At 41.3% G+C, this 26,662-nt stretch overlaps 1 protein-coding gene across 3 annotated transcripts in view; it reads right to left on the bottom strand.

Moving 5' to 3' along the window:
- Positions 1-1,102: 1,102 nt before the first annotated feature.
- TBC1D8B (TBC1 domain family member 8B) overlaps positions 1,103-26,662 on the bottom strand; it is a 67,552-nt gene continuing 41,992 nt past the window's right edge. Inside the window, exons 12-22 of one of the 3 annotated variants that reach the window (XR_012160613.2) lie at positions 25,854-26,139; positions 23,835-23,964; positions 20,841-20,939; positions 17,280-17,348; positions 16,817-17,057; positions 15,732-15,797; positions 14,175-14,258; positions 12,907-12,963; positions 11,813-11,913; positions 9,709-9,839; positions 6,198-6,275 (exon numbers count right to left, since the gene is read on the bottom strand). Coding sequence is in view for 2 of the 3 variants with exons in the window: in XM_073358340.2 (XP_073214441.1) it covers positions 5,862-6,275; positions 11,813-11,913; positions 12,907-12,963; positions 14,175-14,258; positions 15,732-15,797; positions 16,817-17,057; positions 17,280-17,348; positions 20,841-20,939; positions 23,835-23,964; positions 25,854-26,139 (1,547 nt within the window). In the remaining variant the exon portion in view is untranslated. Of the gene's footprint in view, positions 6,276-9,708; positions 9,840-11,812; positions 11,914-12,906; positions 12,964-14,174; positions 14,259-15,731; positions 15,798-16,816; positions 17,058-17,279; positions 17,349-20,840; positions 20,940-23,834; positions 23,965-25,853; positions 26,140-26,662 lie in introns of all 3 variants that reach the window. The other 2 variants (XM_073358340.2, XM_073358341.2) reach the window with 2 other exon arrangements.

Below are 26,662 nucleotides of genomic sequence, written 5' to 3'. Positions count from 1 at the left end.
TGGTGGTGGTAGCGACCAATCCAAGGACAACGGGTGGAATATTTTGTACCTTGGGGAAGTTTTGACCTAAGCTGGTAAAGATAAGCTTAGGAGGTTTTTCATGCAGGTCCCCACATCTGTACCCTAGAGTTCAGAGTGGGGGAGGAACCTTGACACAAGTTAACGGGATTCCCAGCCCTCAACTTTAGAATTCTAAAGGTAAGGATCATACATTGGGATAATTCAATCCCGGGATTAGAAAACTGGTCTCCTCTTTGACTGCAACTTTCCATTTTCTCCCAGCTTTCTCTTGTTTCTATCTCTACCTGCTGTCAATGACAGGCGGAGGATGGCTTCTTGTGCCTCTGCTTAGTCATGTATTTTGGTTATTGGTTTAGCAAGGACTGTGTAAAAATGGACTCGCTTTTAGTGGCTGAACTGGATCTGCTGTCTATAACTGCTAAAATCCACATGGCCCTGGGAGTACTAGGGTGACCAGATGTCCCAATATTAGGGGCTTTGTCTTATATATGCACTATACCCTCCCCACCCTGGAAAAAAAAAAAAAGGGTCCCGAATTTTCACACTTGCTCTCTAGTCATCCTAGGAAGTACATACCACCCGAGGACTGGCTTCCTGTTTTCCTCAAGGTGCTGGGGTAACATTTAAACCCCAAATGGTCTGGGACTTGACCTTCTCCTTGCATTCCATCAACCGAGTGGTTTTTAGTTCTCAGTTCCAGGAGACACAACATTCTCTGAAGACTGAAGGCAGAGCCTTCTCAATTAGGGTCCCACCTTTGGAAAGTTTTATTTCATTCACTAAGGTCCTGAACCTTGCAATCTTTGCACACCCACAATTCCCATTTCCTACAAAAGGGTAAGGCTGCCTTTCGCAAAATCCAGTAGTTCACTGCGGCATTCACTGTTACTACTGTAAATTCGAGCGATTCTGCTTTTAGTAAGTCCTAAGGATGGGACTGGCCTTTGGGATCCCGAAGGCACTTTTGAAAATCCCATGCTGGTTAAACATTACAGGAAACCTGGAGCTCAGTGCAAAGGGAACACCATGCCTCCAAAGCAGATTTATTTTTCTTAAGTGAAACAAGTTTATTGACACCTCATTACTTACAGTACTTTTACTGCATACAGTACATTGTATAAAAAGCCAACGTGCCGGCACATAGACATGGTTTGCATTCTTGGTGATATAACTGTAGCAAAAAGACAAAATATCGTATTTCTCTGGAAATAAATTGGAATAATTCTGTTAAGAAACTCTTTTACTCAAATAACATTTACAATTAAATATAAGAATTTTGTATAGTACAATTGGATGGAGGCTCTTTTATTAATGTAAACAAACATATCCCTTTCTTAGTTGCCATGCTGGCAAACTACTAAAAACAAGATCAGTATGTTATGGCCATCTACAAGTACTGAACAATTACTGTGTTGGATGGAGTGAACCTTAAGTGCTTTTTAGTACCATATGACTGTGCTCACCCCTAACTTCTTAGAAAACATTAAAGTGCTCGTCTTTTTCAAACAATTACAATATTGGGTTCTGCTCTTCCTTCACTCTGTAAAGGTAACACCCAGTGATTTTAGTGGGAGCGCCCCAGTGAATTTGCCATTCCCAGCTGAAACTATTAAAAAATCACCAGTGTGTCCGGAAGGGTGGTCAATCCTGCCACAGTCCTGACTGTGCTGCTGAGGTAGGTGAAAAAACACCCTAATGAACCTGTTTAGTTCACTTGCCTCAGGGGCACACTACCTTTTTGTTAGCTGTTCCCTTGGATTGGTAGTTTGGCTTTTCTTCACTCATTTTAGAGAGACATTTTATATGCCCAGTAAGAGTGCCCGAGGGAGGGAGGATTACGAAGATCATCCTGATCGCTAAAAGATCATCCTGACCTGCTCTCAGTACCTGACATAGTGGGGTAACCATGTGATTGTATCGTCTTTGAAGTCATGCTGATGTTTTCACATACCAACTAATCCAATTTAAGAAATGAAAATGAATAAAAAAACATTAATATTAGCAAACTCTACCCAGATAAACTTCCCCCAAAATCAATGCCAGTTTTATCTTGGATGCAATATACATTTCCCCCCCAAAAAAAGCAGGGAACTTTTTTTTCCATGAAAATGCCTGGCCATGTCGGGTTGTGTGTGTGTGTGTGGGGCAGGGGAGGATATTATGGGGCCCTCCCTAGGGTAAAAATCACCTCTAGCTGCCGACCCTTACAAAAGTTACTGAAGATTCCAGTGGGAAGTTCCTTCTGGGCAGTGGCTGAGTAGGTTCTGCAACTGCCTGGATCTTTGCCAAAACCTCTGCTCAGGCCAATACTCATCTATATCTGGCAATTGGGCTTATTCAAAAGAAACCAGGGGATGTGCAGTCTCCCACAATATCCTAACCCAGGAGTGTGGGTTACTCTCTGCATCACCACAGAGAATTTTAAAGGGGTCAAAGCTCCCAGGTGCAGATACCTCCCAGGTACCTGCCTGCTAACTCCGCTAGAGCACTTGTAAGTAGAGTGGTTAGCCCAGCTATTATTCCTTTGTCACCTTAGAGTAGGGACTCCCACAGCAGAGAGTCAATGGGGAGGAGGAGGAAAAGGGTTTTGCCTCCAACTAAGTTTCTATATATTTTGTAAGCCAGGCCATCTCCACAATGAATGGGGTAGGAAAGAGACAGAGGGACGGATTCTAAACTCACGCAGCACTGTGTGAAGCAAAATCCTCTCCCTTGACCTCATGCAAACTCTCACCCACGTGCTTCAATCCTACACTTGAATACTTAGTACTAAATATTAAGGATGTTCCAGATCAGGACTAAGAACTGGTGTGAGAGGGATCAGAAGCTGGTCCGCAGCCTCCAAGCACCTGGAGTTTCATGAGCTCTTCCCACTAGAGCAACTGCGCAACGCCGTGCCATCCTACAGAAAGATGATTTCCTCGAGGAAGCTTTGCCCTGCAAGACTGACCCATCAATCACGACTATCTAGAGCTCACATGGCACAGAAGGTCAAGGCAATTTTTTGCTGGACCAGAACACAGGTGTATAAAGGAATGACAAAAACAAACATTACATTTTCTTTGTTCAAAAATCTATAATAAACAAACAACTAAAAAGAATCTCTTAGGATAATAAAAAATAAACGAATGATTACAGCCCTAACTTTTAGTTTTAAACAGATTTTACATGTATGCTGGTCATTCTGTGTATAAACATGTGTGATAATTATACTTTAGATGCAGGTACAGAATTGATATATAATTGGCTTTCTGTATGGTCCTTTTTACTAACATTAAATAGAAAGTGCATGACATTTGTAAAAAAAAGTGCCTATTTTTGCATAACAGCCATTAATATCACATCTACTACATTTTGCAGACTTCTTTAACACCTTCTTCCTGCATATAATTTAACCTGCGTCTAACTCTTTTTACAACTTGTTTCCCTGCCCACTACAAAAATTCAATAAGCCTTTAACTTATCTTGCTTGGCAAATACGCCATACTTGTTAACCCACAATGAAGCCTGAAATTAAAAACATATGGCTTGATGCTGCTCAGCCTTTCCCACAAGTAGCTGCGTTGACTTCCATGGGGTTGCTTGCACACTGTTTACTCACGTGAGTAAAGGTTTGCCTGATCAATCAAGCCCTTGCCCAGAACATCAAAAGTTACCTGCTTTTTGTTTTTAAAACAGTGAAAATATGCAGTGAAAACAATTAGTAAATATAGATATACAGATCCATGCAGTAGTATCCATCTCTGCCTTTTAGAAATATACATGTGAAAGGATATAGGATTTTCACACTTCAATCCATGATATACAAATCAAAATTATATAACCTCAAGCCACATTTAAGCTTCTAAAATAAGGTGCCTAATTTCACTTGCTGTATATATTATCATCCAATTTTTTAAATTATTCCTTCAGTTGAGATCAATTTACATTCATTCCTGAGATTAGGAAGAAATGGTTATACACATTCATGGATATTGACCAGGAACAAAACTGTTTCCAGCTTCTTTCAAGGAGGCATGGTAACTTTCCTCCCACTCACAGTGACAGAATTTCAACATTGTTTTGCAATATACAGCCAAGTTCAGAAATCTTACTTTGTTTCTACTCCGTGTAAGCAACATAGAAAAAGCACCTAATATTGGTACCACCTCTTGTCCTAATTCTTTACAAACAACACACACCTTATAAAAACAGTGCTGCTTTTCATGAAAGACTAATTCATGCCTTAGAAATATGCACTTTTAAGCAGTTTACTACGTAACAACATTTGCAGCTTATCATTTTTGTAAAAATACAAGGCTTCCCCCCGCCCCCCGTTTCTTCAAACCCACTTTAATGCACGCTACCCAGTGGTCGAGTCAACACTTTTTCTCCGTAACAATTGGCAGAGCTTGCCTCAGAGGATCCTTACAATAAAGAGATAGCTCCTTCGTTGATGATGACTCACAAAAGTTGCTTTTTTCCAGCTGACATTAAAAAACCTGACTTTCAGACTCCGAAGGATTTTGTTGCTGCTATTTGTCCCGATGGATATAAACTATAAAAGTGGTAATAATCCAAAAGGAAAAACCAATGGCAAAAGATGAACAATTACAAGCTTGAGCTTAGATTCAAAGGTAACAAAGCAGCATCTGCTGCAGCAGGTCAGTAACCTGGCTCAGCAGTCATAATTCAACTTATTAGGAGGTGGCTATTGATGGCTACTATTGGGTTTTGAGACAAACAAAATCACGTATTTCTCCAACACGGTCCAGATGAGCAAGCTATCCCTCCCCTGCCTACAAGTGGATACAGATAAAATTTTAGTGCTTTACATCACATCCTAATTCCTTATACAGAAAGAAAGGATTAGTCATTGTCTGTCAGTTTCTTTGCGACTCCAGCAAGTACACTAGAATACATTTGACTGGAAGTTACACCTTTTGATGATCCATGCCCAGCTTTCTCACCCTTGTTCAACAGGGGAGCCACAAGACCATCAGTTAACTCCCCCATTCTTGCATCTCAGGGATACAGAATGTTGGCAGGGAGGGGTAACCTACTCATCTGGGTTGATGCAGGAAACTACTCAAATGGAAATCACACCCGAGCTGCAAAATCTGGGTCCCCAAAATCCTAGGGCATACAGATCCAGTGTAGAAATGGTGCCATTTGGGAAATCAGAATTCTGGTCTGAATTTTGCATAGATTCAGGCCCAGCTCTGACACCAGCTATTCACTAGAAGCCAGTGGGGTCTGATAAAGAAAAGATTAACACTACAGTACAGCAACAAGTAAAAGAATGGAAACTTCCTTCTTTATCAACAATGCTCCTGTGACCATCAAGGCTACCAGTCCAAAAACACTATTCCTCTTAGTACTGAGGCTTTTGCCCTGGGTTGGTGAGTTTACATGCAGATTTAGAAATGGTTACTTAGAAATTAAACCAGCCTGAAAGTAAAACACTTAGATGTCAAGTACTACTTATAAATGAAGATGGCAGAAAATCATCATATTCATCACAACAATGAATTAAGACATATGCAACCAGTAATAGTAGTCGGACAGAAAGTTTTGCAATAGTGCCCTCTATGGGTCACATTTGCTATTCTTTAGTAATATTGCATATTTTGTATAATATGGTAAAAATTCAGTTTACTTTTCTGTCGTTTTTGAACTATACTGAAACTTATGAACAACACAAAGATGTGATTGTGCTTCAAAGTGTTTTTAATTACTTCAAAACATATTGTTATCTGGTAGTTAAAGCTAAATCCTCAAATCTCATTCTCAATATAAACAATGCTCACTTTCCATAACAATGGCCTTTGTGTTACACAGGGTGCAAAGGTGAAAAAGAACTATACTCTGGTTCTCACTTTTAATTGTGAAGTTTTAGCATTTTCTACTTTGGCTTTTATATTTAGAGGTTTCTCAAAAAATCTCACCAAAGCTGGTTCGTTTAACAAGGATGCCAGGATCTGCTCAAAGGCAAAAGACCATTCATGGTCATCTCTGCGAGGGCTTTGTACACTCCTGCGCTCAGTCTGTTGGGGTGCACTGTCTTTCTTCGGTGTGCTCTGGCTGTCAGTGCCAGATTCTGCTGCAGAAGCTGGGCTTTTGGCTGGTGAGATGGGGCTTTGTAGTCTTCTCCCAACTTCTTCCATCTTCAGCAAGAGGCTGGTGACAGTTGCTATAGCCCAATATAACAACTCCTCTTCAGGGTCCCCGTGGAACAGATTGTATAAAGTCTTTGAGAACTGGATGAACTGGAACTAGGGAGAGTTAAAGAGGAGATTATTCAGAGATCAACTCAAAGCCCTAGCAACAGGCTTTTCTGTTTAGCTGGTATTCTTTATTTCCACCTTCTTAAAATAAAACTGATCATGGAAAAGCATCCTCTAAAAGCACAATGACCATTCTCCCTTTGAAACATGCCTAACCTTACACAAAAGGGAGAATGGACCATTATTACATCCATCCAAGAGCTGTTTTGTAATGGCGCTAAAGTCATTCCTATAAAAGGCTCCTAACGGGTAAGTGATTGCCGAGACACTCTTCTAGAACCAAACAAAGGGTCCTAGTCAGGAAAAGACTGATCTTTTTATTCCCCTCCCATTGATGTTAGAATACGTTAGAACCAGGCTGAGTGTTATAAACAGGAATTAAGGTCATGTTCAGAGAACTCTTGCAAACACTTAGTCAAGTAACTGAGCATGGAAATGGAATGAAGATGGCAAGATTTGTCTTTTGTCTCAGACAAGGATTAAACAAGGCATTTAACATGCAATATAACTGAAGTGAGCAGTTACCATAGTAACTCTCTCATCTAGACCACCAGAGAAATGGTGACCAAGACGACAACTACTTGATCACATGCTCCTGTTGCCCTGTGCCCTTCTCCCGCCATTAAGTATAACTTCGCATCACCCACTCATCTTATGCTAACTGCAAAAGTAACCTGAACAATAAAAACGGTCTGTATGAAACTCTCAGTCAATTGAGAAATACTCATATAAACCTTTGGAAAATGCATGGGCACAACTCAGCTCACAGGATTGTCCTTAACTAAAGAAAAACTTTATGGAGGTTCCCCTTCTGGTGTGTTTGCTACTGCGATATTTAGAGTTCTGTATCAGGAACAACAGATGAACCCTGTCGTATAACATTTACCATGTGGCACAGCAATTCTGTGAGACAAAACAAGAACTTCTGTCATGGTTAAAGTCTTGATTATGGACTGCAGCTGTTTTAAGAATCAATAGCGATGATTTACTATGATTGGTGCTTTGTACCTTGGGGCGGTGGTTTTACAGGAGACATAAGAACGGCCATACTGGGTCAGACCAAAGGTCCATCCAGCCCAGTATCCTGTCTACCGACAGTAGCCAATGCCAGGTGCCCCAGAGGGAGTGAACCTAACAGGTAATGATCAAGTGATCTCTCTCCTGCCATCCATCTCCACCCTCTGACAAACAGGCTAGGGACACCATTCCTTACCCATCCTGGCTAACAGTCATTAATGGACTTAACCTCCATGAATTTATCCAGTTCTCTTTTAAACCCTGTTATACTCCTAGCCTTCACAACTCCTCAGGCAAGGAGTTCCACAGGTTGAATGTGTGCTGAGTGAAGAACAACTTCCTTTTATTTATTTTAAACCTGCAACCCATTAATTTCATTTGGTGGCCCCTAGTTCTTATATTATGGGAATAAGTACATAACTTTTCCTTATTCACTTTCTCCACCCCACTCATGATTTTATATACCTCTATCATATCCCCCCTTAGTCTCCTCTTTTCCAAGATGAAATGTCCTAGCCTCTTTAATCTCTCCTCATATGGGACCCGTTTCAAACCCCTAATCATTTTAGTTGCCCTTCTCCGAACCTTTTCTAATACCAATATATCTTTTTTGGGATGAGGAGACCACATCTGTACGCAGTATTCAAGATGTGGGCGTACCATGGATTTATATAAGGGCAATAAGATATTCTCCAACTTATTCTCTATCCCTTTTTTAATGATTCCTAACATCCCGTTTGCTTTTTTGACTGCTGCTGCACACTCGTGGACATCTTCAGAGAACTATCCACGATGACTCCAAGATCTTTTTTCTGATTAGTTGTAGCTAAATTAGCCCCCATCCTATTGTATGTATAGTTGGGGTTATTTTTTCCAATGTGCATTACTTTACATTCATCCACATTAAATTTCATTTGCCATTTTGTTGCCCAATCACTTCATATTTTGAGATCTTTTTGAAGTTCTTCACAGTCTGCTTTGGTCTTAACTATCTTGAGCAGTTTAGTATCATCTGCAAACTTTGCCACCTCACTGTTTACCCCTTTCTCCCGATCATTTATGAATAGGTTGAATAGGATTGGTCCTAGGGCTGACCCTTGGGGAACACCACTAGTTACCCCTCTCCATTCTGAACATTTACCATTTATTCCTACCCTTTGTTCCCTGTCTTTTAACCAGTTCTCAATCCATGAAAGGATCTTCCCACTTATCCCACAACAACTTAATTTACATAAGAGCCTTTGGTGAGGGACCTTGTCAAAGGCTTTCTGGAAATCTAAGTCCACTATCCCCCTTGTCCACATGTTTGTTGACCCCATCGGAGAACTCTAATAGATTAGTAGGACATGATTTTCCTTTACAGAAACCATGTTGACTTTTGCCCAACAATTTATGTTCTTCTGTGTGTCTGATCATTTTATTCTTTACTATTGTTTCAACTAATCTGCCCGGTGCTGATGTTAGACTTCCCGGTCTGTAATTGCCGGAATCACCTCTAGAGCCCTTCTTAAATATTGGTGTTACATTATCTATCTTCCAGTCATTGGGTACAGTAGCTGATTTAAAGGACAGGTTACAAACCATAGTTAATAGTTCCGCAATTTCACATTTGAGTTCTTTCAGAACTCTTGAGTGAATGCCCTTTGATCCCGGTGACTTGTTACTGTTAAGTTTCTCAATTAATTCCCCAAACCTCCTCTTGTGACACTTCAATCTGTGAGAATGCCTCAGATTTGTCACCTACAAAAGATGGCTCAGGTTTGGGAACTTCCCTAACATCCTCAGCCGTGAAGACTGAAGCAAAGAATTCATTTAGTTTCTCCGCAATGACTTTATCGTCTTTAAGTGCTCCTTTTGTATCTCGATCGTCCAGGGGCCCCACTGGGTGCTTAGCAGGCTTGCTGCTTCTGATGTACGTAAAAAACATTTTGTTATTATCTTTTGAGTTTTTGGCTAGCTGTTCTTCAAAATCCTTTTTTGCTTTTCTTATTATGTTTTTACACTTAATTTGGCAGTGTTCATGCTCCTTTCTATTTACCTCACCAGCATTTGACTTCCACTTTTTAAAAGATGCCTTTTCATCTCTCACTGCTTCTTTTACATGGCTGTTGAGCCACGGTGGCTCTTTTTTAGTTCTTTTACTGTGTTTTTTAATTTGGGGTATACAGTTAAGTTGAGTCTCTATTATGGTGTCTTTGAAAAGTGTCTGTGCAGCTTGCAGGGATTTCACTCTAGTCACTGTACCTTTTAATTTCTATTTAACTAACCTCCTAATTTTTGCATAGTTCCCTTTTCTGAAATTAAATGCCACAGATTTGGGCTGTTGAGGTGTTCTTCCCACCACAGGAATGTTAAATGTTGTTATATTATGGTCACTATTTCCAAGCGGTCCTGTTATAGTTACCTCTTGGACCAGATCCTGTGCTCCACTCAGGACTAGATCGAGAGTTGCCTCTCTCCTTATGGGTTCCTGTACCAGCTGCTCCAAGAAGCCGTCATTTAAAGTATCAAGAAATTTTGTCTCTGCATATTGTCCTGAAGTGACACGTACCCAGTCAATATGGGGATAAATGAAATCCCCCACTATTATTGAGTTTTTTATTTTGATAGCCTCTCTAATCTCCCTTAGCATTTCATCGTCACTATCACTGTCCTGGTCAGGTGGTCGATAATAGATCCCTACTGTTATATTCTTATTAGAGCATGGAATTACTGTCCCTAGAGATCCTATGGAACATGTGGATTCATTTAAGATTTTTATTTCATTTGATTCTACATTTTCTTTCACATATAGTACCACTCCCCGCCCCCCCTCCCGGCACGACCTGTTCTGTTCGTCCGATATATTTTTGTACCCCGGAATGATTGTGTCCCATTGATTGTCCTCACTCCACCACGTTTCTGTGATGCCTATTATATCAATTTGGTTTCAGAGTAACAGCCGTGTTAGTCTGTATTCGCAAAAAGAAAAGGAGGACTTGTGGCACCTTAGAGACTAACCAATTTATTTGAGCATAAGCTTTCATGAGCTACAGCTCACTTCATCAGATGAAGTGCATGCATCCGATGAAGTGAGCTGTAGCTCACGAAAGCTTATGCTCAAATAAATTGGTTAGTCTCTAAGGTGCCACAAGTACTCCTTTTCTTATTATATCAATATCCTCCTTCAACATGAGGCACACCAGTTCACCATCTTATTATTTAGACTTCTAGTATTTGAGTACAAGCACTTTAAAAACTTGTCACTGTTTATTTGTCTGCCCTTTTCTGATGTGTCAGATTCTTTATGTGAATGTTTCTCGTCTGATCTGGCCCATACTTTGTCCTCTTTCATCCCCTCCTCCTGACTAAAACCTAGAGAATCTCTATCAATAGACTCTCCTCTAAGAGAAAAGTCTCTGTCTGATCCACGTGCGCCTCTGCAGCAACTGGCTTCCCCCATCTCTTAGTTTAAAAACTGGTCTGCAACCTTTTTAATGTTTAGTGCCAGCAGTCTGGATCCACTTTGGTTTAGGTGGAGCCCATCCTTCCTGTACACGCTCCCCCATCCCAAAAGTTTCCCCAGTAAATCTAATAATCTAAACACCTCCTCTCTACACCATCGTCTCATCCACGCATTGAGACTCTGAAGCTCTGCCTGCCCACCTGGCCCTGCGTGTGGAACTGGTAGCACTTCTGAGAATGCCACCCTAGAGGTCCTGGATTTCAGTCTCTTTCCTAGCAGCCTAAATTTGGCCTCCAGGACATATCTCCTACCCTGCCCTATGTCATTGGTGCCTACATGTACCATGACCACCGGCTCCTCCCCAGCACTACACATAAGTCTATCTAGATGCCTAGAGAGATCCGCAACCTTCGTACCAGGCAGGCAAGTCACCATATGGTTCTCCCGGTCATCACAACCCCAGCTAGCTATGTTTCTAATGATCAAATCTCCCATTACTAACACCTGCCTTTTCCTAACGACTGGAGTTCCCTCCCCCGGAGAGGTAACCTCAGTGTGAGAGGATACCCCAACATCATCTGGAAGGAGGGTCCCAACTATGGGAAGGAGACCTGAATGAACAGCTTGCTACCTGTAATGGACCCTTATGGTGGAACTTTCAGAAGTGCCCTTCAAGTGACTTGTGCTCCTGAGGGCTTCCCCTTATACAAAATTTGTACCGTTTAACTATAGCGGTTCAGTATGAGGTATGCATCCATTCTTGGGATTGTACTGGAATAACTATTGGCAAAAGAAATCAAACACCTAATTGACACAGTTATGCTGACACCACATGTCGACCAGGCCTAAGTCACTTAGACATAGTGCCCTTAACGAATACTAGAGGCAATGAAAACATTCAGCCAGGATTATAACAGTTTAGAAATACAGTCTAGTGGTTAAAGTATAGGACTCAAAGTGAAGAGACCCTAAGGAACACACTGCATTTTAGCTATTATGCTGATCTCAAGGATAGAGAAAGTGAAAAACTAGACTGACACAGGAGTCAGAGAGACAGTTTTACCTGGTTCATTCTAGGCAAATCCTTAATATTTTCTTCTTTTTTAAGAAGCTCATCTTGCCATTGCTTCAGATAGGCCTGAATATCAATCTTCTCTTTACCTGCTTGAGAGAAAAGAATATTTCAGAACTAATGGATCTCTGACACATTCCACTTGGGAACATCTTCTGCTAAGAAGTCACATGTGTCCTGGAACATTTGGCTTATATTTTCTTTTGGACATGAGCATCATATATTAAAGGAAAGAAATATAACCAGGGCACAAGTTTCCTATACAGAACTATGAAAACACATGGGCTGAGATTTAGGCCAAGGTTTAGGTGAGAAGCAGAGTCGGGGCTAGGGTTTATGTTCAGATCTGACAGTGCCAGTGAGAGGTGCCGAAATCTTGTGAATTTCCACAATCTCAAAATGGTACAGATCTCCTGAGGTCAATTTTCCTTGTGAGATTTTGGCTGTTTGCCAGCCAAGCTCGGGATCCAATTGAAGGGGCAGACTTTGGTCTGAGAATTCAAATCCAACTTCTCTCCAAAGCCTTTATGGAGTTCAGGTTGAAGTACCAATTTTGGCCCATAAGATGAGCAGTATTTTTGCAAAGAGTCAAGGCGATATGTTTCCTCATGAACTTAAACAATGTCTAGTCTGAAATTACTTGACCACACAATCTGTATCAATCCAGTAATAAATGTTCATGGTTTTTCTAAAACATGAATTAAACCATGGGAAGGGGAAGAGAATCATATGATGTCTCAGCTGGTAATAGACGCAGATGTTTCTCCTCCAAGTTATCAGTTCAAATCTACACCAGGTCAGACAGAAATGACAAAAAGTCAACATGTTAGTGACTTATGTGAAATGAGCTGGTACCCTCAGTCAAGTTCCTACTCAACAGTCTTAGTCAGACCAAGGATGAAGTGGCATCGAAATGAATATAACCCCTACCTGTGGACTGCCCTGAGTAAGCCCAACAATACAAAGAGATTAGACATTAATGCTATCATGCAGGAGCAGCCATGCAGCAGAGATGCTACATTTCTCTCTCCGAAAGGTGACACCGGGTCACTGAGTGTCTGACTTCGCTGATCGAGATTCTTTACCTTTTTCTGGGCTTCTCTTCAAAGCATCAGCTTCTTGACTATCCACAGGAGAGGAAACTACATTTGAAGAGAAGAAAAAGTATTTGGTGTTTCTTTCACAGATTGAGTTTATACTGTGTTTCCCTTTATCAAAATTCCCTTCTTCAAGGATATTTAAGACACATGCTTGCTTGTATATTGAACTCAGTTGTGTCAAAGAAGCTATATGGATGCACCAAAGAGTAAGAGTTGCTAACCATACTGCAGAGCTAGCTAGAGACTGCAAAAGGAGCTAGAGTCAGCTGCATAGTCTCCGATTCTCCCCATTTCCCCTCTGCCCCCAGGTGTTCAACACTGGTGGAGGCTGGTGGAATGTTTACTGCAGATATTGTACTGCTGCTGTGGATTTAAACCTCTCACACACAGCTTATGAAGGAGAAAAGGGAAGTCAACTCCGAGGAAGAGAAATGACTGAGTTTCCTAAAGGCAACGTTCTGTATAGATCCCCAGCAATTTGGACCCGCCTCTTTTTGCATGGGACTTCAGAAATGGAGAAGGATGTTTCTGAAACCTCACAAGACGCCTCAAGAAGATTATGGATTTAGATGTTAAACTCCCTGGGCCAGGGAGTCTTCCTTTGTTTCTGAGTATAGCGATAAGCGTACAGTCAGCAGTTAAAGAATAACCTAATAAAGATTAGGCTTCTGGTGTGCTGAGACTACTGCCTATCACGCTGACCAGTATTTTCTCATTGTTCCTGTGTTTTCCCATCTGTCTGTATCTACCTGCTGTCTCCTGTCTTAAGACTGTAAGCTCCTTGGGTCTTTTTGTTCTGTATGTTTCTACAGCACCCACCTCCATATCCCATGACTGGGGCTCCTAGATGCTATCATAATACAAATAAACACATGAAATAATAATTAAGCACTGGTTATTGTGGTATTCCACAGAATCTAGCTATTAACCAACTTTTCAGCCTGAAGCAACACATAGTGATACAGAAAAAATAACTCTGAGAAGAGAGTAGGTGGATATTTGTGGAGAACTTCTACACTGCCTTGTGGGATATATATGATCTTCAAGGGTGGGGCTTTTGTAAAAGATTCTTGTCATCGGGGGGTACATTTTACATAAGCATTCTTTGGGGCAGGAATTGTGTCTTCATAGGCATTAATACAGTACCTATTACAACAGGCCCCAGTTCTGATTAAGGCGGCTGAGCTCTACCGCAGTAGAGCTAATAGAATATCACTAATTCTTTGTACTAATCCAAGCATGCTGGGGCTTACCATTGAGTTGACTGAAATGAATCAGCTCTTCTTTTGAAAGATCATCACCTTTGGAAGGGCTTAGAGATTCCACTTCAGTAAAAGCTGCAGGAAAAATTAGTGCAATCAATTGAAAGCGGACATAGTGGTACCTGGGTCATCAACATACTGGAAAGGGCAACATAGTGACAGCCAAGAAACTTTCTTATTGTTTCTCAGTACTACATGAACTGAAGGAGGGGGCAGGGGAGAGAAAAAAAAGGAAACAACAGTAAAAAGAAAAGAATATAGAACATTTAGCACACTCTTCAAGTGCTTGGAGATGAAATTCCTCAGTACAAACCCTACTGCTGGACTAAGTTGTACTCAAAACTAATGGCACCAAAATGCTCAGCAAACAGCCATTAGTAAAGGTTTCTGAAAGAACATGGAAACACAAAACATTTTTAATTAATAATAAACAAACCGCACTGATTTAGGCCCTGATACTGTAACAGAATCAGTGCAGGTGGATCCCCACCAGAGTCAGCAGGGCTCCATATAGGTGCAGGCATCCACTCCTCTAGAGATCTGCAAACTTCAGTGGGGTCTGCCTGTGCAGACCATTTGCAGGTTCAGGGCTTAGTACTTTTCGGCTGAGGATTTCAAAGTGCTTTAGAAACATAAGTGAGGAAAACTCACTATCCCCCTGTGAGGTTAAGGGAATTGCCCAAGATCTGGCAGAGCTGGCGAAAGAAACCCAATTACTTGACTCCCAGACTGGTGGTTAAGCTCCCAAAACATCCCACCTTTCCTCAGAACATTTTCCACATTAAGGCCCAAATTTAGCAAAGCGCTTAAGCATGTTCTGAACTTTAAACACGTGCTTTAACCCCACTGAAGTTACGACAATTAATCACGTGCTTAAGTACTTTGCTGAACAGGGTGTTAGGAATGGGGTTTGCAACTCAGTGAAGTTAATGGAAAGACTCCCGCCGATTTCTGTAGGCTTTGGATTAGGCCTTTAGTGAACAAATGTCTCTACAAAAAGGTGCATCTTTAGATGGAGACCTCCCTTCCTAGACTTCACCTGGGCGTTATCATTTGGATTAAGTACTGTTTCAAGTCCTATAGTCCTAAATCACCTCTAAAATCAAACCAGATTTTGCATGTTTCCATGTCATCTCCGTCCAGTTTTTCAAGGCAAAACACTGACAAGTCAATACAGAGCTAAGATGCAAATTTAGTAGCAAAATCAGTGTTTGAAAATAATAATGTGAGGCTTCTGAAGAGTGGCCAGAGTATAACAGAAACTCAGTGACAAGTGCTCTTTGATAGTTCAAACAACATATGGGTAAGTCTGTCCCTGTGGATAAAGCAGAAGTGCTCTAGGAACATACTAGCTCCTTCCTGGTCCAGTGGAATACACCACACTGGGTAAAGCAGACCCTGGGACTACAGCTGTGGGTCTGCACTGTGCACTTTGTCCTAGTTAAACAAGAAGGAACATGCAGGCCTGGAAAATCAAAGAATGAAAAAGAGGGATGGAAAGAGAGTAGTAGCCCAGAGAAAAACCCTCAAACACTACTACAAACTTACCTGGGGGAATGTGCAGCTTAAAAAGCAGCTTTAGTTTGTCAGTGAAACTTCCATTATACATGACATCTGTTAGCGGAGAAAGGCAAGACATTCCATTCAATTAGTTCAAAGCTTGGAGAAAAAACCCTACTAGCATGAACACAGAAACATGACTGAAGTTAGACATGTGAGAGGAGGCTGAAAGAAAGTACTATCCCATGCAGCTGAACTTGGGTTTGTCTATACTGTGAATTGAGTGATGTTTTACAACATGTTAACACATTTTAAACCTCCTCTTAGTAACTAGACAAAGAGTCATGTTTATTTAGCTAGAGAATCCTTCCCAGTAATGGTTAAAATTGGAGGCATGGCAGCCAGAAATTTAGGCAGAGCTGAATGCACAGAACAATGTACTTGCCATATAAGGAAATCACATCACACAGTGCTGATGTTGTTTTTTTGATTTTTTGTTAAATATTTATTCCTACACAACAGCATTCTAGAATATCAGATGCAAAAAAAAAAAATTTTTAATGCAACATTAAGATTGCATTTAATTCACAGCTAAATTAATAAAAAGTCAGTAAAAATTATGTTAACTTGGCTGGGATGCATGTACTGTCTGTGTGATGATACATAGCATGCGAAGTATTTTTCATCAGTCAGACAGGTTGTGCAATATGGACAAGTTAACGCTTTTCGAAACGTGAACTTCTGAACTTCCTAGTTTTCGGGAATTTCATACTTAAAGTTGCATTAATATAGACCAAGCATGGAAAATTTCAGCCCAATATTTCAGAAAAATTACTAGCATGTGAAGTTAGAGGCTAACAGAAACTGCTTTGCCCACTTTATATATAGATAGCACAGCCAGAGAATGCGCTAATCATTTTAAACCGTTGTCAACCAGCGTACACAACTCCCACATCTGAAGTTATAAATATACTCTGTAAGCCAGGTGGCTCAATTTAGTCCATAGTTGGGCCTGATCCTGAAGATACTGAGCGCTCTCAGTTCCAATGGTTAACAAAGGAATTGAGGGAACCCAGCACCTCTCTGGATCAAGCCCCTTGTCAATACAGTGTATGTATTCGATATTCTCATACCAAGTGCAGAGACAAATTCTTTGAAGTTTATAAGGCAATCGGAGTTTTCGTCCAGCAATCTGAATGTCCACAGTGCAAGAGAGTCCCTGTTTGCACAATGTGCCCATGGACTCAAGAGGTGATAGAGGACCCTGAACTGCTGGCAGTCAATCCGATACTGGTCCAGATATGGCAGACTGGGGTCATGGTGTCTCAGGACTGGGCTATTTGCACTCCAGTAACAAGACAGAAAATGCTCCTTCTACAAAGAAAAGGCAAAGAGTTAAACCAGGAGAAAGGAAAATTCTGCTTGGGCAAAAAAAAATTTGAATTTGTTTCCAGTGTTATTTGAAGATGACATTGTAAAGTGTATATATTAAATCTTCTTTTTCATTGGGTTGGATCTGTGACATTTCCTTATTAGACCTGACCCTAAATACAGACATTTTGCAAATGTGGGCATTAAAGAAAAACAGCACGTTACCTTGAATAATTCATAAAGCTCTTCCAGGTCACTAGGATTGAATTTTACATCCTGGGACACAACACGCAGCTAAAATAAATTAAAATAAAAAAATTAAATGGTGACTTTCCCCCTCTTTGCTCTACAGTCTTATTCCAATGCTCTCCAAGATTTTAGCTCACATTAAGAGATTGTTTGAATTTTTCTACAGATTTTTTGCAGCTTACAATTAATTAGGGAATGAGTACAGAATCTCGACTGGAAATAAGTCAAGGACCACATATTAACCCAAAGAGGAAAGAATAAACTCAAATCACATTGCACGTGGGTGTTGATCTTACACTATAGAAACCATAAGCCAACTCTTATATACCAGATTATTTATACTAATGCAATATATGGCTTCATTCATAAGGGACAAATGGCACTTTCAGTACATGCAAACAAAGAGTTTATTTTTCATTACAGAGAATTAGGAATTCAAGTAAACAACTCCTTAATGTCAAGGACAGCTGCAAGACCAGCATTCGCATTCACAATATGTTAACCATACAAAATAAATACAACAGTTATGGTCTCAGTGCTCACAATAGGTTAGTGCAGCATTTACAGTGACCATTTACTATACAAAGAGATATTAGTCTGGTCTTAATGTTATTTACTAGAGGTCAGCCACTGAAGAAATAAGCAAGCAAAGGAAACCAACTGCATTTAATTTCAGACAGGGGAACTGTGCAAAAATTAGGAGGTTAGTTAAACAGAAATTAAAAGATACAGTGACTAGAGTGAAATCCCTACAAGCTGCACGGACACTTTTCAAAGACACCATAATAGAGACTCAACTTAACTGTATACCCCAAATTAAAAAACACAGTAAAAGAACTAAAAAAGAGCCACCGTGGCTCAACAGCCATGTAAAAGAAGCAGTGAGAGATGAAAAGGCATCTTTTAAAAAGTGGAAGTCAAATGCTAGTGAGGTAAATAGAAAGGAGCATGAACACTGCCAAATTAAGTGTAAAAACATAATAAGAAAAGCAAAAAAGGATTTTGAAGAACAGCTAGCCAAAAACTCAAAAGATAATAACAAAATGTTTTTTACGTACATCAGAAGCAGCAAGCCTGCTAAGCAACCAGTGGGGCCCCTGGACGATCGAGATACAAAAGGAGCACTTAAAGACGATAAAGTCATTGCGGAGAAACTAAATGAATTCTTTGCTTCAGTCTTCACGGCTGAGGATGTTAGGGAAGTTCCCAAACCTGAGCCATCTTTTGTAGGTGACAAATCTGAGGCATTCTCACAGATTGAAGTGTCACAAGAGGAGGTTTGGGGAATTAATTGAGAAACTTAACAGTAATAAGTCACCGGGATCAAAGGGCATTCACTCAAGAGTTCTGAAAGAACTCAAATGTGAAATTGCGGAACTATTAACTATGGTTTGTAACCTGTCCTTTAAATCAGCTACTGTACCCAATGACTGGAAGATAGATAATGTAACACCAATATTTAAGAAGGGCTCTAGAGATGATTCCGGCAATTACAGACCGGGAAGTCTAACATCAGCACCGGGCAGATTAGTTGAAACAATAGTAAAGAATAAAATGATCAGACACACAGAAGAACATAAATTGTTGGGCAAAAGTCAACATGGTTTCTGTAAAGGAAAATCATGTCCTACTAATCTATTAGAGTTCTCCAATGGGGTCAACAAACATGTGGACAAGGGGGATAGTGGACTTAGATTTCCAGAAAGCCTTTGACAAGGTCCCTCACCAAAGGCTCTTATGTAAATTAAGTTGTTGTGGGATAAGTGGGAAGATCCTTTCATGGATTGAGAACTGGTTAAAAGACAGGGAACAAAGGGTAGGAATAAATGGTAAATGTTCAGAATGGAGAGGGGTAACTAGTGGTGTTCCCCAAGGGTCAGCCCTAGGACCAATCCTATTCAACCTATTCATAAATGATCGGGAGAAAGGGGTAAACAGTGAGGTGGCAAAGTTTGCAGATGATACTAAACTGCTCAAGATAGTTAAGACCAAAGCAGACTGTGAAGAACTTCAAAAAGATCTCAAAATATGAAGTGATTGGGCAACAAAATGGCAAATGAAATTTAATGTGGATGAATGTAAAGTAATGCACATTGGAAAAAATAACCCCAACTATACATACAATAGGATGGGGGCTAATTTAGCTACAACTAATCACGAAAAAGATCTTGGAGTCATCGTGGATAGTTCTCTGAAGACGTCCACGAGTGTGCAGCAGCAGTCAAAAAAGCAAACGGGATGTTAGGAATCATTAAAAAAGGGATAGAGAATAAGTTGGAGAATATCTTATTGCCCTTATATAAATCCATGGTACGCCCACATCTTGAATACTGCGTACAGATGTGGTCTCCTCATCCCAAAAAAGATATACTGGCATTAGAAAAGGTTCAGAGAATGGCAACTAAAATGATTAGGGGTTTGAAACGGGTCCCATATGAGGAGAGATTAAAGAGGCTAGGACTTTTCATCTTGGAAAAGAGGAGACTAAGGGGGGATATGATAGAGGTATATAAAATCATGAGTGGGGTGGAGAAAGTGAATAAGGAAAAGTTATGTACTTATTCCCATAATATAAGAACTAGGGGCCACCAAATGAAATTAATGGGTTGCAGGTTTAAAATAAATAAAAGGAAGTTGTTCTTCACTCAGCACACATTCAACCTGTGGAACTCCTTGCCTGAGGAGTTGTGAAGGCTAGGAGTATAACAGGGTTTAAAAGAGAACTGGATAAATTCATGGAGGTTAAGTCCATTAATGACTGTTAGCCAGGATGGGTAAGGAATGGTGTCCCTAGCGTCTGTCTGTCAGAGGGCGGAGATGGATGGCAGGAAAGAGATCATTACCTGTTAGGTTCACTCCCTCTGGGGCACCTGGTATTGGCCACTGTCGGCAGACAGGATACTGGGCTGGATGGACCTTTGGTCTGACCCAGTATGGCCATTCTTATGTTCTTATATAAGTACACATGTTAAAAAGTGATCCTTTTTATATTGCAATACAGTTATCCCCTCAGTGGTGTTTCATTGGTGGTTTATTGGTTATTAGTACTTTTCTCCATTTCTTCTTTGCAAAACAGAATGTACAATTAAATTAAGTTATTAATTGATTATTATTTTAGTGTTCAGCGTTTCATTGTGTCACTAAAGGCTTTTTACACTACCTTATGTTTTTAACGGAAGTGCACTAACAATTTAACAGCAGCATACAGAAATACAGGTCAGCCCGTTCTGATCAGTGCAGAGAATCACAGAATGTAGTGCAGAGTCCTTGGAAGCCTACAGTGTTACCAATAACTAGAGCAGCAGCTCACATTGTGATTTTCAGATTCAAAACATCTTGGACCAAAACCCCCATTTACTACAAACACCTATCACAGAGGGATTTCAGCCTTCAAGGAGTTATTCAGTCATCCGTGGATATTCTAGGTCATACTCATTCATTCGTTTGCATCTTCCAAAGGGGAGGAAGTCCGTCAGAGGAAAGGCAACAAATGCTATTGCACATGGTTCACAGCTTCTGTCCTTTCAGTTCACTTACCACATTCTGTTTTGTAGTAACTTCTAGGGTCTGGATCACATACAGCCTGTTCCTGCAGCGCATGCTCTCAACATCCTCATATCGAATATCACCATATTTCTAGGGAAAAAAACCCAAACTTTGTGAAATTGAATTTCAGCTACTTCCAGCCACAGAGCCGCTTATATACGTGGATATTTTTGCTTTTCCCACCACTAAAAATAGCAGCAGGACCAGCCATATTGATACAAACCAAGCCTGTGCTCTGGAAACTCACTGATGAATAATGGTATATCTACACTACAACTAGCCACATGTGGCTGGCCCATGCCAGCTGACTGGGCTCGCGAGGCTCAGGTTGTGGAATTGTTTCACTGCTGTGTAGGCTTCCAGGCTTGGGCTGAAGTCTGGTCTCTAGGGCCCTGGGAGGGTCCCAGAACTTGGTCTCCAGCCCAGGCCCGGAAGTCTACACAGCAGTGACCCAACACTGCAGCCTGGGCCCCATGAGCCCACGCTGGCTGGCACCGGCCGCTGCAGGTTTTGCTTTGCTGTGTAGACGTACTCTAAGAGACGGAGGGCAGGACTGTCCTTTTCTCTACACACCAGCACAGGGGATTAAGGGGGTGTAAGGTGCCCCCTTACCCACCCTGCAAGGGGGTGGGTCCTTGCATGTGTGGGGAGGGGGAGGAAGAAGTCATCTCTGATGAGGTGTTACACCCCTCCCACATAAGTGAGGAGGCAGGGGTGGGTAACGAGCAATCCTCCACATGCTGGCCAGCATGGTTGAACTGATGATGGAAGACCAGTACTAGATTACGTCCTTCCTGGAGCAAAAGAGGAATCAGGGAAGGAATTTCAACTCAGTCACAACAAGGTCCCTGGTCTGTTCCTCTGGCAGGGCTGCAATTCAATGCCCTTCATTAGGGGTAGATTGTAAATTTACAATCTAATCCTGAATAGATGCAATACATTAAGAACTACAGACTCTTCCATGTACAAACTAAAAATTGCTTCTTTAGGATTTAGCCTGAAAAGGAACGAACCTGGGAGTCCACGCCATAAAAGGACACAAACAAAACATGGCTCTCACACAGCATTTTTCATCTTCAGACATAGCCTCGCTCATTTTCACAACACCCAGTAGAGGCAATAACCACCGAGGCATATTTTCTAGCCCCTTAATCAGAGTTAGTCATTAGAACTGGCTGCAGTATGACAATTCCCTTTTGCAGCAACTTTCAAGGTTTCGAAATCTGGGTTCGTTCCACTTTGGAACAAAACCACAAACTTCTGTGGAAACAATATTGTGTTGAAATAGGCTCTTTCATCAGGAGTGTGGGAGGGGAGACCCTCACCCTCTGCAGCCTGCTGGTTAGGACATTGGACCAAGATGTCGGAGACTCCAGATCAAGTCCTTATTCTGCTGGATTGGGAGTGATCTGGAATACAAAACTCAGCTCTGAATGAGGTAAAGCAGGGAGTAGAAACCTGGGTCTCCCGGTCTCCTACATCCCAGGCTGGTACCCTAATCACTAGACTATAGCAAGCCTCAGTCTCTCTTTCTGGTCCTTCTTGGCAAAAACTTCACTGGAACACTTTTGTGAAGCAGCATATTTTGATGAAATTTCATTTTGTCAAAAGCATTGCACCTAGCTCTACTAGTGATCCTTTACACAGAGAGTATTCCCACTGACTTCTATGGCGCTGCGCTCTATGAGCAAGACAGGCAGTCAGGCCTGTAACAATTTGCACCTCTGGTGCTGTCCTTCCAAGGATCTCAAAAATGCTTTACAAACATTAATAAATGTTACCTCTGCTCACCGGAGAAAGTTGAAACTAGACCGATATCTCCATTTCTCAGGAAGGGAAAACTGAAGCACAGATACATTATGCGATTAGTTCAAGAGTCAGAATTAGAAGTAGAATCCTAGCTCCTAGCCCTGTGCTCAGACCACAAACCCATGCCTCTCTTCCTAACAGGAATCGAAAGACTCTGAATTTTATTCTAGCCTTCTCCACAAATTATACCACGAGCAGCTAGCTCCACATCCAAGCTAGTGCATTTCTTCAGAAGCTGCTCTTCAGCACAAAACACTCCACCTTGCTCTCCAATACCCTCATTAAAAAAATATGCTCTAGGCCTTTCACTGGCACAATAACCAGAACTGGAGTCAGAAAGGGTGTCTCAGATCCATGGAAAGAAACAGGGAAAGAGAGAATGTGGATTACTCTTTTCTCTCGTACAGTCTTTCACCATAGATGGGCTCAGCAGAAATTGAAAACAAAAAAAGTGCTTCAAAGCAGAGATTACAGCTTAGTTCCAAATCATCCCAAGGAAGGAAATGCCTCATACAAAATCTGTGCTAGCAAGAAGAGAAAACAGAAGCTAAGTCAATTTCCTTCCCAATCCAGAGAGCCACAGACCAGGAGAAGTTGAAGAAACCAAACCTCATACAGGGAGGGGGAAGAGGAAGTGGTAAAAACCTAAATAGCAGATCATGGTCAATTCTGATTTGGGTACTTCCTCCCCACCAATGTCTATTTCACTGCTGTTCCAAAATACAGAGCATAGGCAACTCCTTAAATTGGCAGCTGAGAGCAGAATGTCAATTTCCACCACCTCTCGCAATCCGCAGAAGTCAGAGTCTTGCGTTTGTGAGTTTCTGCCTCTGCCAATTTGCCATTTGACACAAATAATGACTTGGGGGATGCTAGCCCAACTGACTGCTTTGCCTGCCATGTGCCTAGAGGACTCCACTCCCCAGGACTGCCAGCCCAATACATTTCAAGTACAATAAAAAGAAGTACCATAGCCTAGGAAATAAGCTTGGACAAAGCTCAGGGGACAGTCCAGCACTGAGAGGGACTGGACTAGTGATCTGAGTGGTCTGCTGTTTCTCCAGCTTCTATGATTTTGTAACTACTTCAGCTGATGCAAAACCACAATTTTTAAAAAGGGCAAACAAGAAAATGCAAATACATGACACAAAACATAATACACAAAAGAATACACACTTCGTTTGACTCTCTGATCAGGTCAGTTATGTCCACTTTTGGGTGGTAACTCTTTGTATCGTTCAGGTTTGAAGCCTGCTGCACAGCTTGAGGCAACGGACTGTCCTTGTTAGTGACGCTGTCGAAAAATCTGCACAAAAGTGACACAGACATAACGTTAGTGAGATCCAACTGTCAAAGCGAAGTGAAACCGACAACATCTCTGAGTCTAATAAGCTGGGGAAGAAAAGAGTGGATGGAGAGGGAGCACTTGAAAGAGAACATCTGTCTGGGGGCAAATAAAGGCTGGGTTATTTACGTGGGAAAGGAGGACTAAGATTATGGTGAATTGGGACCCTAGTCAGTCTTATTTAACCCACAGGCCTCTGCTAAATTGGGTCCTGATCTGCATGCATTCATAATTTACACATATCCTCAATAAACACTCATGGACAAGGGTAACCATAATCTACAGAGAAACAACTCCATAGAGCAATCATTTCCTATTTGCTGCAAATTACCGTGAGCCCCTTTAAAATGTATTGGACTGCTGCAGGCTGGAGAAATTGTGCAAAAAAAGACCCGTTACAGCTAGGCAAAATTTTAGAAGCTGCAGTTCAAAACAAGTTTACAATGTTTGTTGTTTATCTTTAAATGACAGTTAAGCCAGCATAACAGCAGAGTTTGGTTCCAGTTGAACTATGTATGGATATTGAGGAAGAAGGGATTTCACATTGAGCTTGTGAGTTAAAAACTGAACTCCAACCCGTTCTTTATGCGTAAGCTTCAATAAACATAAGCTGTAAAACTGTCCTTCGGTTACGAGTTTAATTTAGGTGTTAAGAATTTAAATGAGCATAGTTCGGTTCTGAAGTGACTGTTAGCCTATATGGTTTGTTATAACAATAATTAAATTCTCCTTGCTAAAACAGTCAATGGCTTCTAACACCATTTAAACATATAATATGCTAAAGCTCTGGCTGAAACCATCAAAAGTCAGGACATTCATAACCATAAGTCTCCCTGCCATTGCTGTACACTAAATAGGTCTCATTTTTCACATGGTACAGCGCGTGCACTGTTTTACTACTCTGAGGCACACTGACAGAGAAGGATGTCAGCTAGGATATCTGAATTTAGGAAGATGTTCCTGCCTACAGTGTGTCAGTTAAGAATGCATTTAAACATGCATATTTAGTGACATAAATACAATACAGAGCAATAGGGCAATTATCTTGCCTTGATTGTTTTCCAGGTAAAGATTTTTTTTGCCCCGTTTGAAATATTAACTCTTAACTATGGAGGAGCCCGTAGGCATTGTTATAAGAACATAATTAAAGGGTCATATTGTTACTAACCTGATGTCTGAATTATCTGAGACACTTTAGTATTCTCTGGGTTGCTTGGATGTTGAGAAAAGACAGGTCTGGAGGGTGTTATAAATGCTCAAGTGTAGGTTTTGTATCCATTTTAAACAGGACAAAGTGCTTATGGTTTTAGAAGAGGAACAACTAAAGCTGAACAAACGAGGAGTCCTTGTGGCACCTTAGAGACTAACAAATTTATTTGGGCATAAGCTTTCGTGGGCTAGAACCCACTTCATCAGACATACTTGGATCGACTTACCATGATGTCTTCACCACGGTGAGTCGACTGCTGCCGCTCCCCCGTCGACTCCACCTGTGCCTTTCGCGGCGGCGGACTACAGGAGTCGACGGGAGAGCGCTCGGGGGTCAATTTTAATCGCTGCTCACTGATCCGGCAGGTAGTGTAGATATACCCTAAGATCCCACAAGGACTCCTCGTTGTTTTTGCTGACACAGACTAACATGGCTACCACTCTGAAACTAAGGCTGAGATTTTCAAAGGATCCTAAGGGAGTTGAGCACACAAATCCCATTGGATTTCAGTGTGAGCTGAAGACTTGGCTCCTTTGAAATTCCCAGCCTAATGACTTCTCAGCCATTTTCTAAGAGGCAAATCTACCTGTAACTACATATCTTTCTGAGTTGCATTTATAAATGATGAACACACCGATACCTGTTTAGAACAGTCACTGCCTCTGCATCATCCTTACACGTAAGCAGCTTGTCCATGTTGTAGTCCAGTATTGCCAGACCCAGCTGCAAGATTGCCTTTATCCCATCGTAGAAGAAACAGTCCACCACACTGACTGCACTTTCAATGGGCAGCACGCTGATAAAGAGGGTAAGAAACCAGGAGAGAGAGACAGACGAGAAGAATGTCATGTCTGTCATGTAGTCCGTCAGCTGAGACAGGTGATCCCTGATAAGTTCCTCAAACACTGCCTGATCCACCAAGGCCCCTGCAGGAGGACAACGAAACAGCCACCCAAATTGTAATATAGGAAGTAAAGCAGCAGACATTTCCAGGAATCAGGCTCACACACAACCATACCTTCGTTATAAAATAGGTCAAGCTGTTGCCATGGCATGACATAAGGAATAACATGAACAGGTCTGGGTGAGTGGCTATACCAAACACCTGCATGACCCGAGTATGTTAGGAGCCATCAAGACAACATGTGGGTATCTAGCATGACTGCACACTACGTAGTATGTTATTGCTTTTGATAGTACATAGTCAGCTCCATTGCTCCTCCCGTGTAGTCAGTGTCCCTTGTTTGCAACAAGAGAGAGAAAACCCTAAAAAAAAAAAAAAACCAACAGAAACCACCCACGAAACTTTGGCCAGCAGAATCAGGGAACAGTATAGGACCTGGAAATATTTTTAATTAAATGTTTTTTATTAAAACTGACTAGCTTTTCAAGTTAATAGTGTGCCTTTAATATACAAATCCAGGATAACGGTAATATGGTACAAGTTAC

Source organism: Lepidochelys kempii, chromosome 9 (assembly GCF_965140285.1).
Source record: "Lepidochelys kempii isolate rLepKem1 chromosome 9, rLepKem1.hap1, whole genome shotgun sequence".
Taxonomy (NCBI): Eukaryota; Metazoa; Chordata; order Testudines; family Cheloniidae; genus Lepidochelys; species Lepidochelys kempii.
This window is presented reverse-complemented; position numbering and strand designations above follow the sequence as displayed.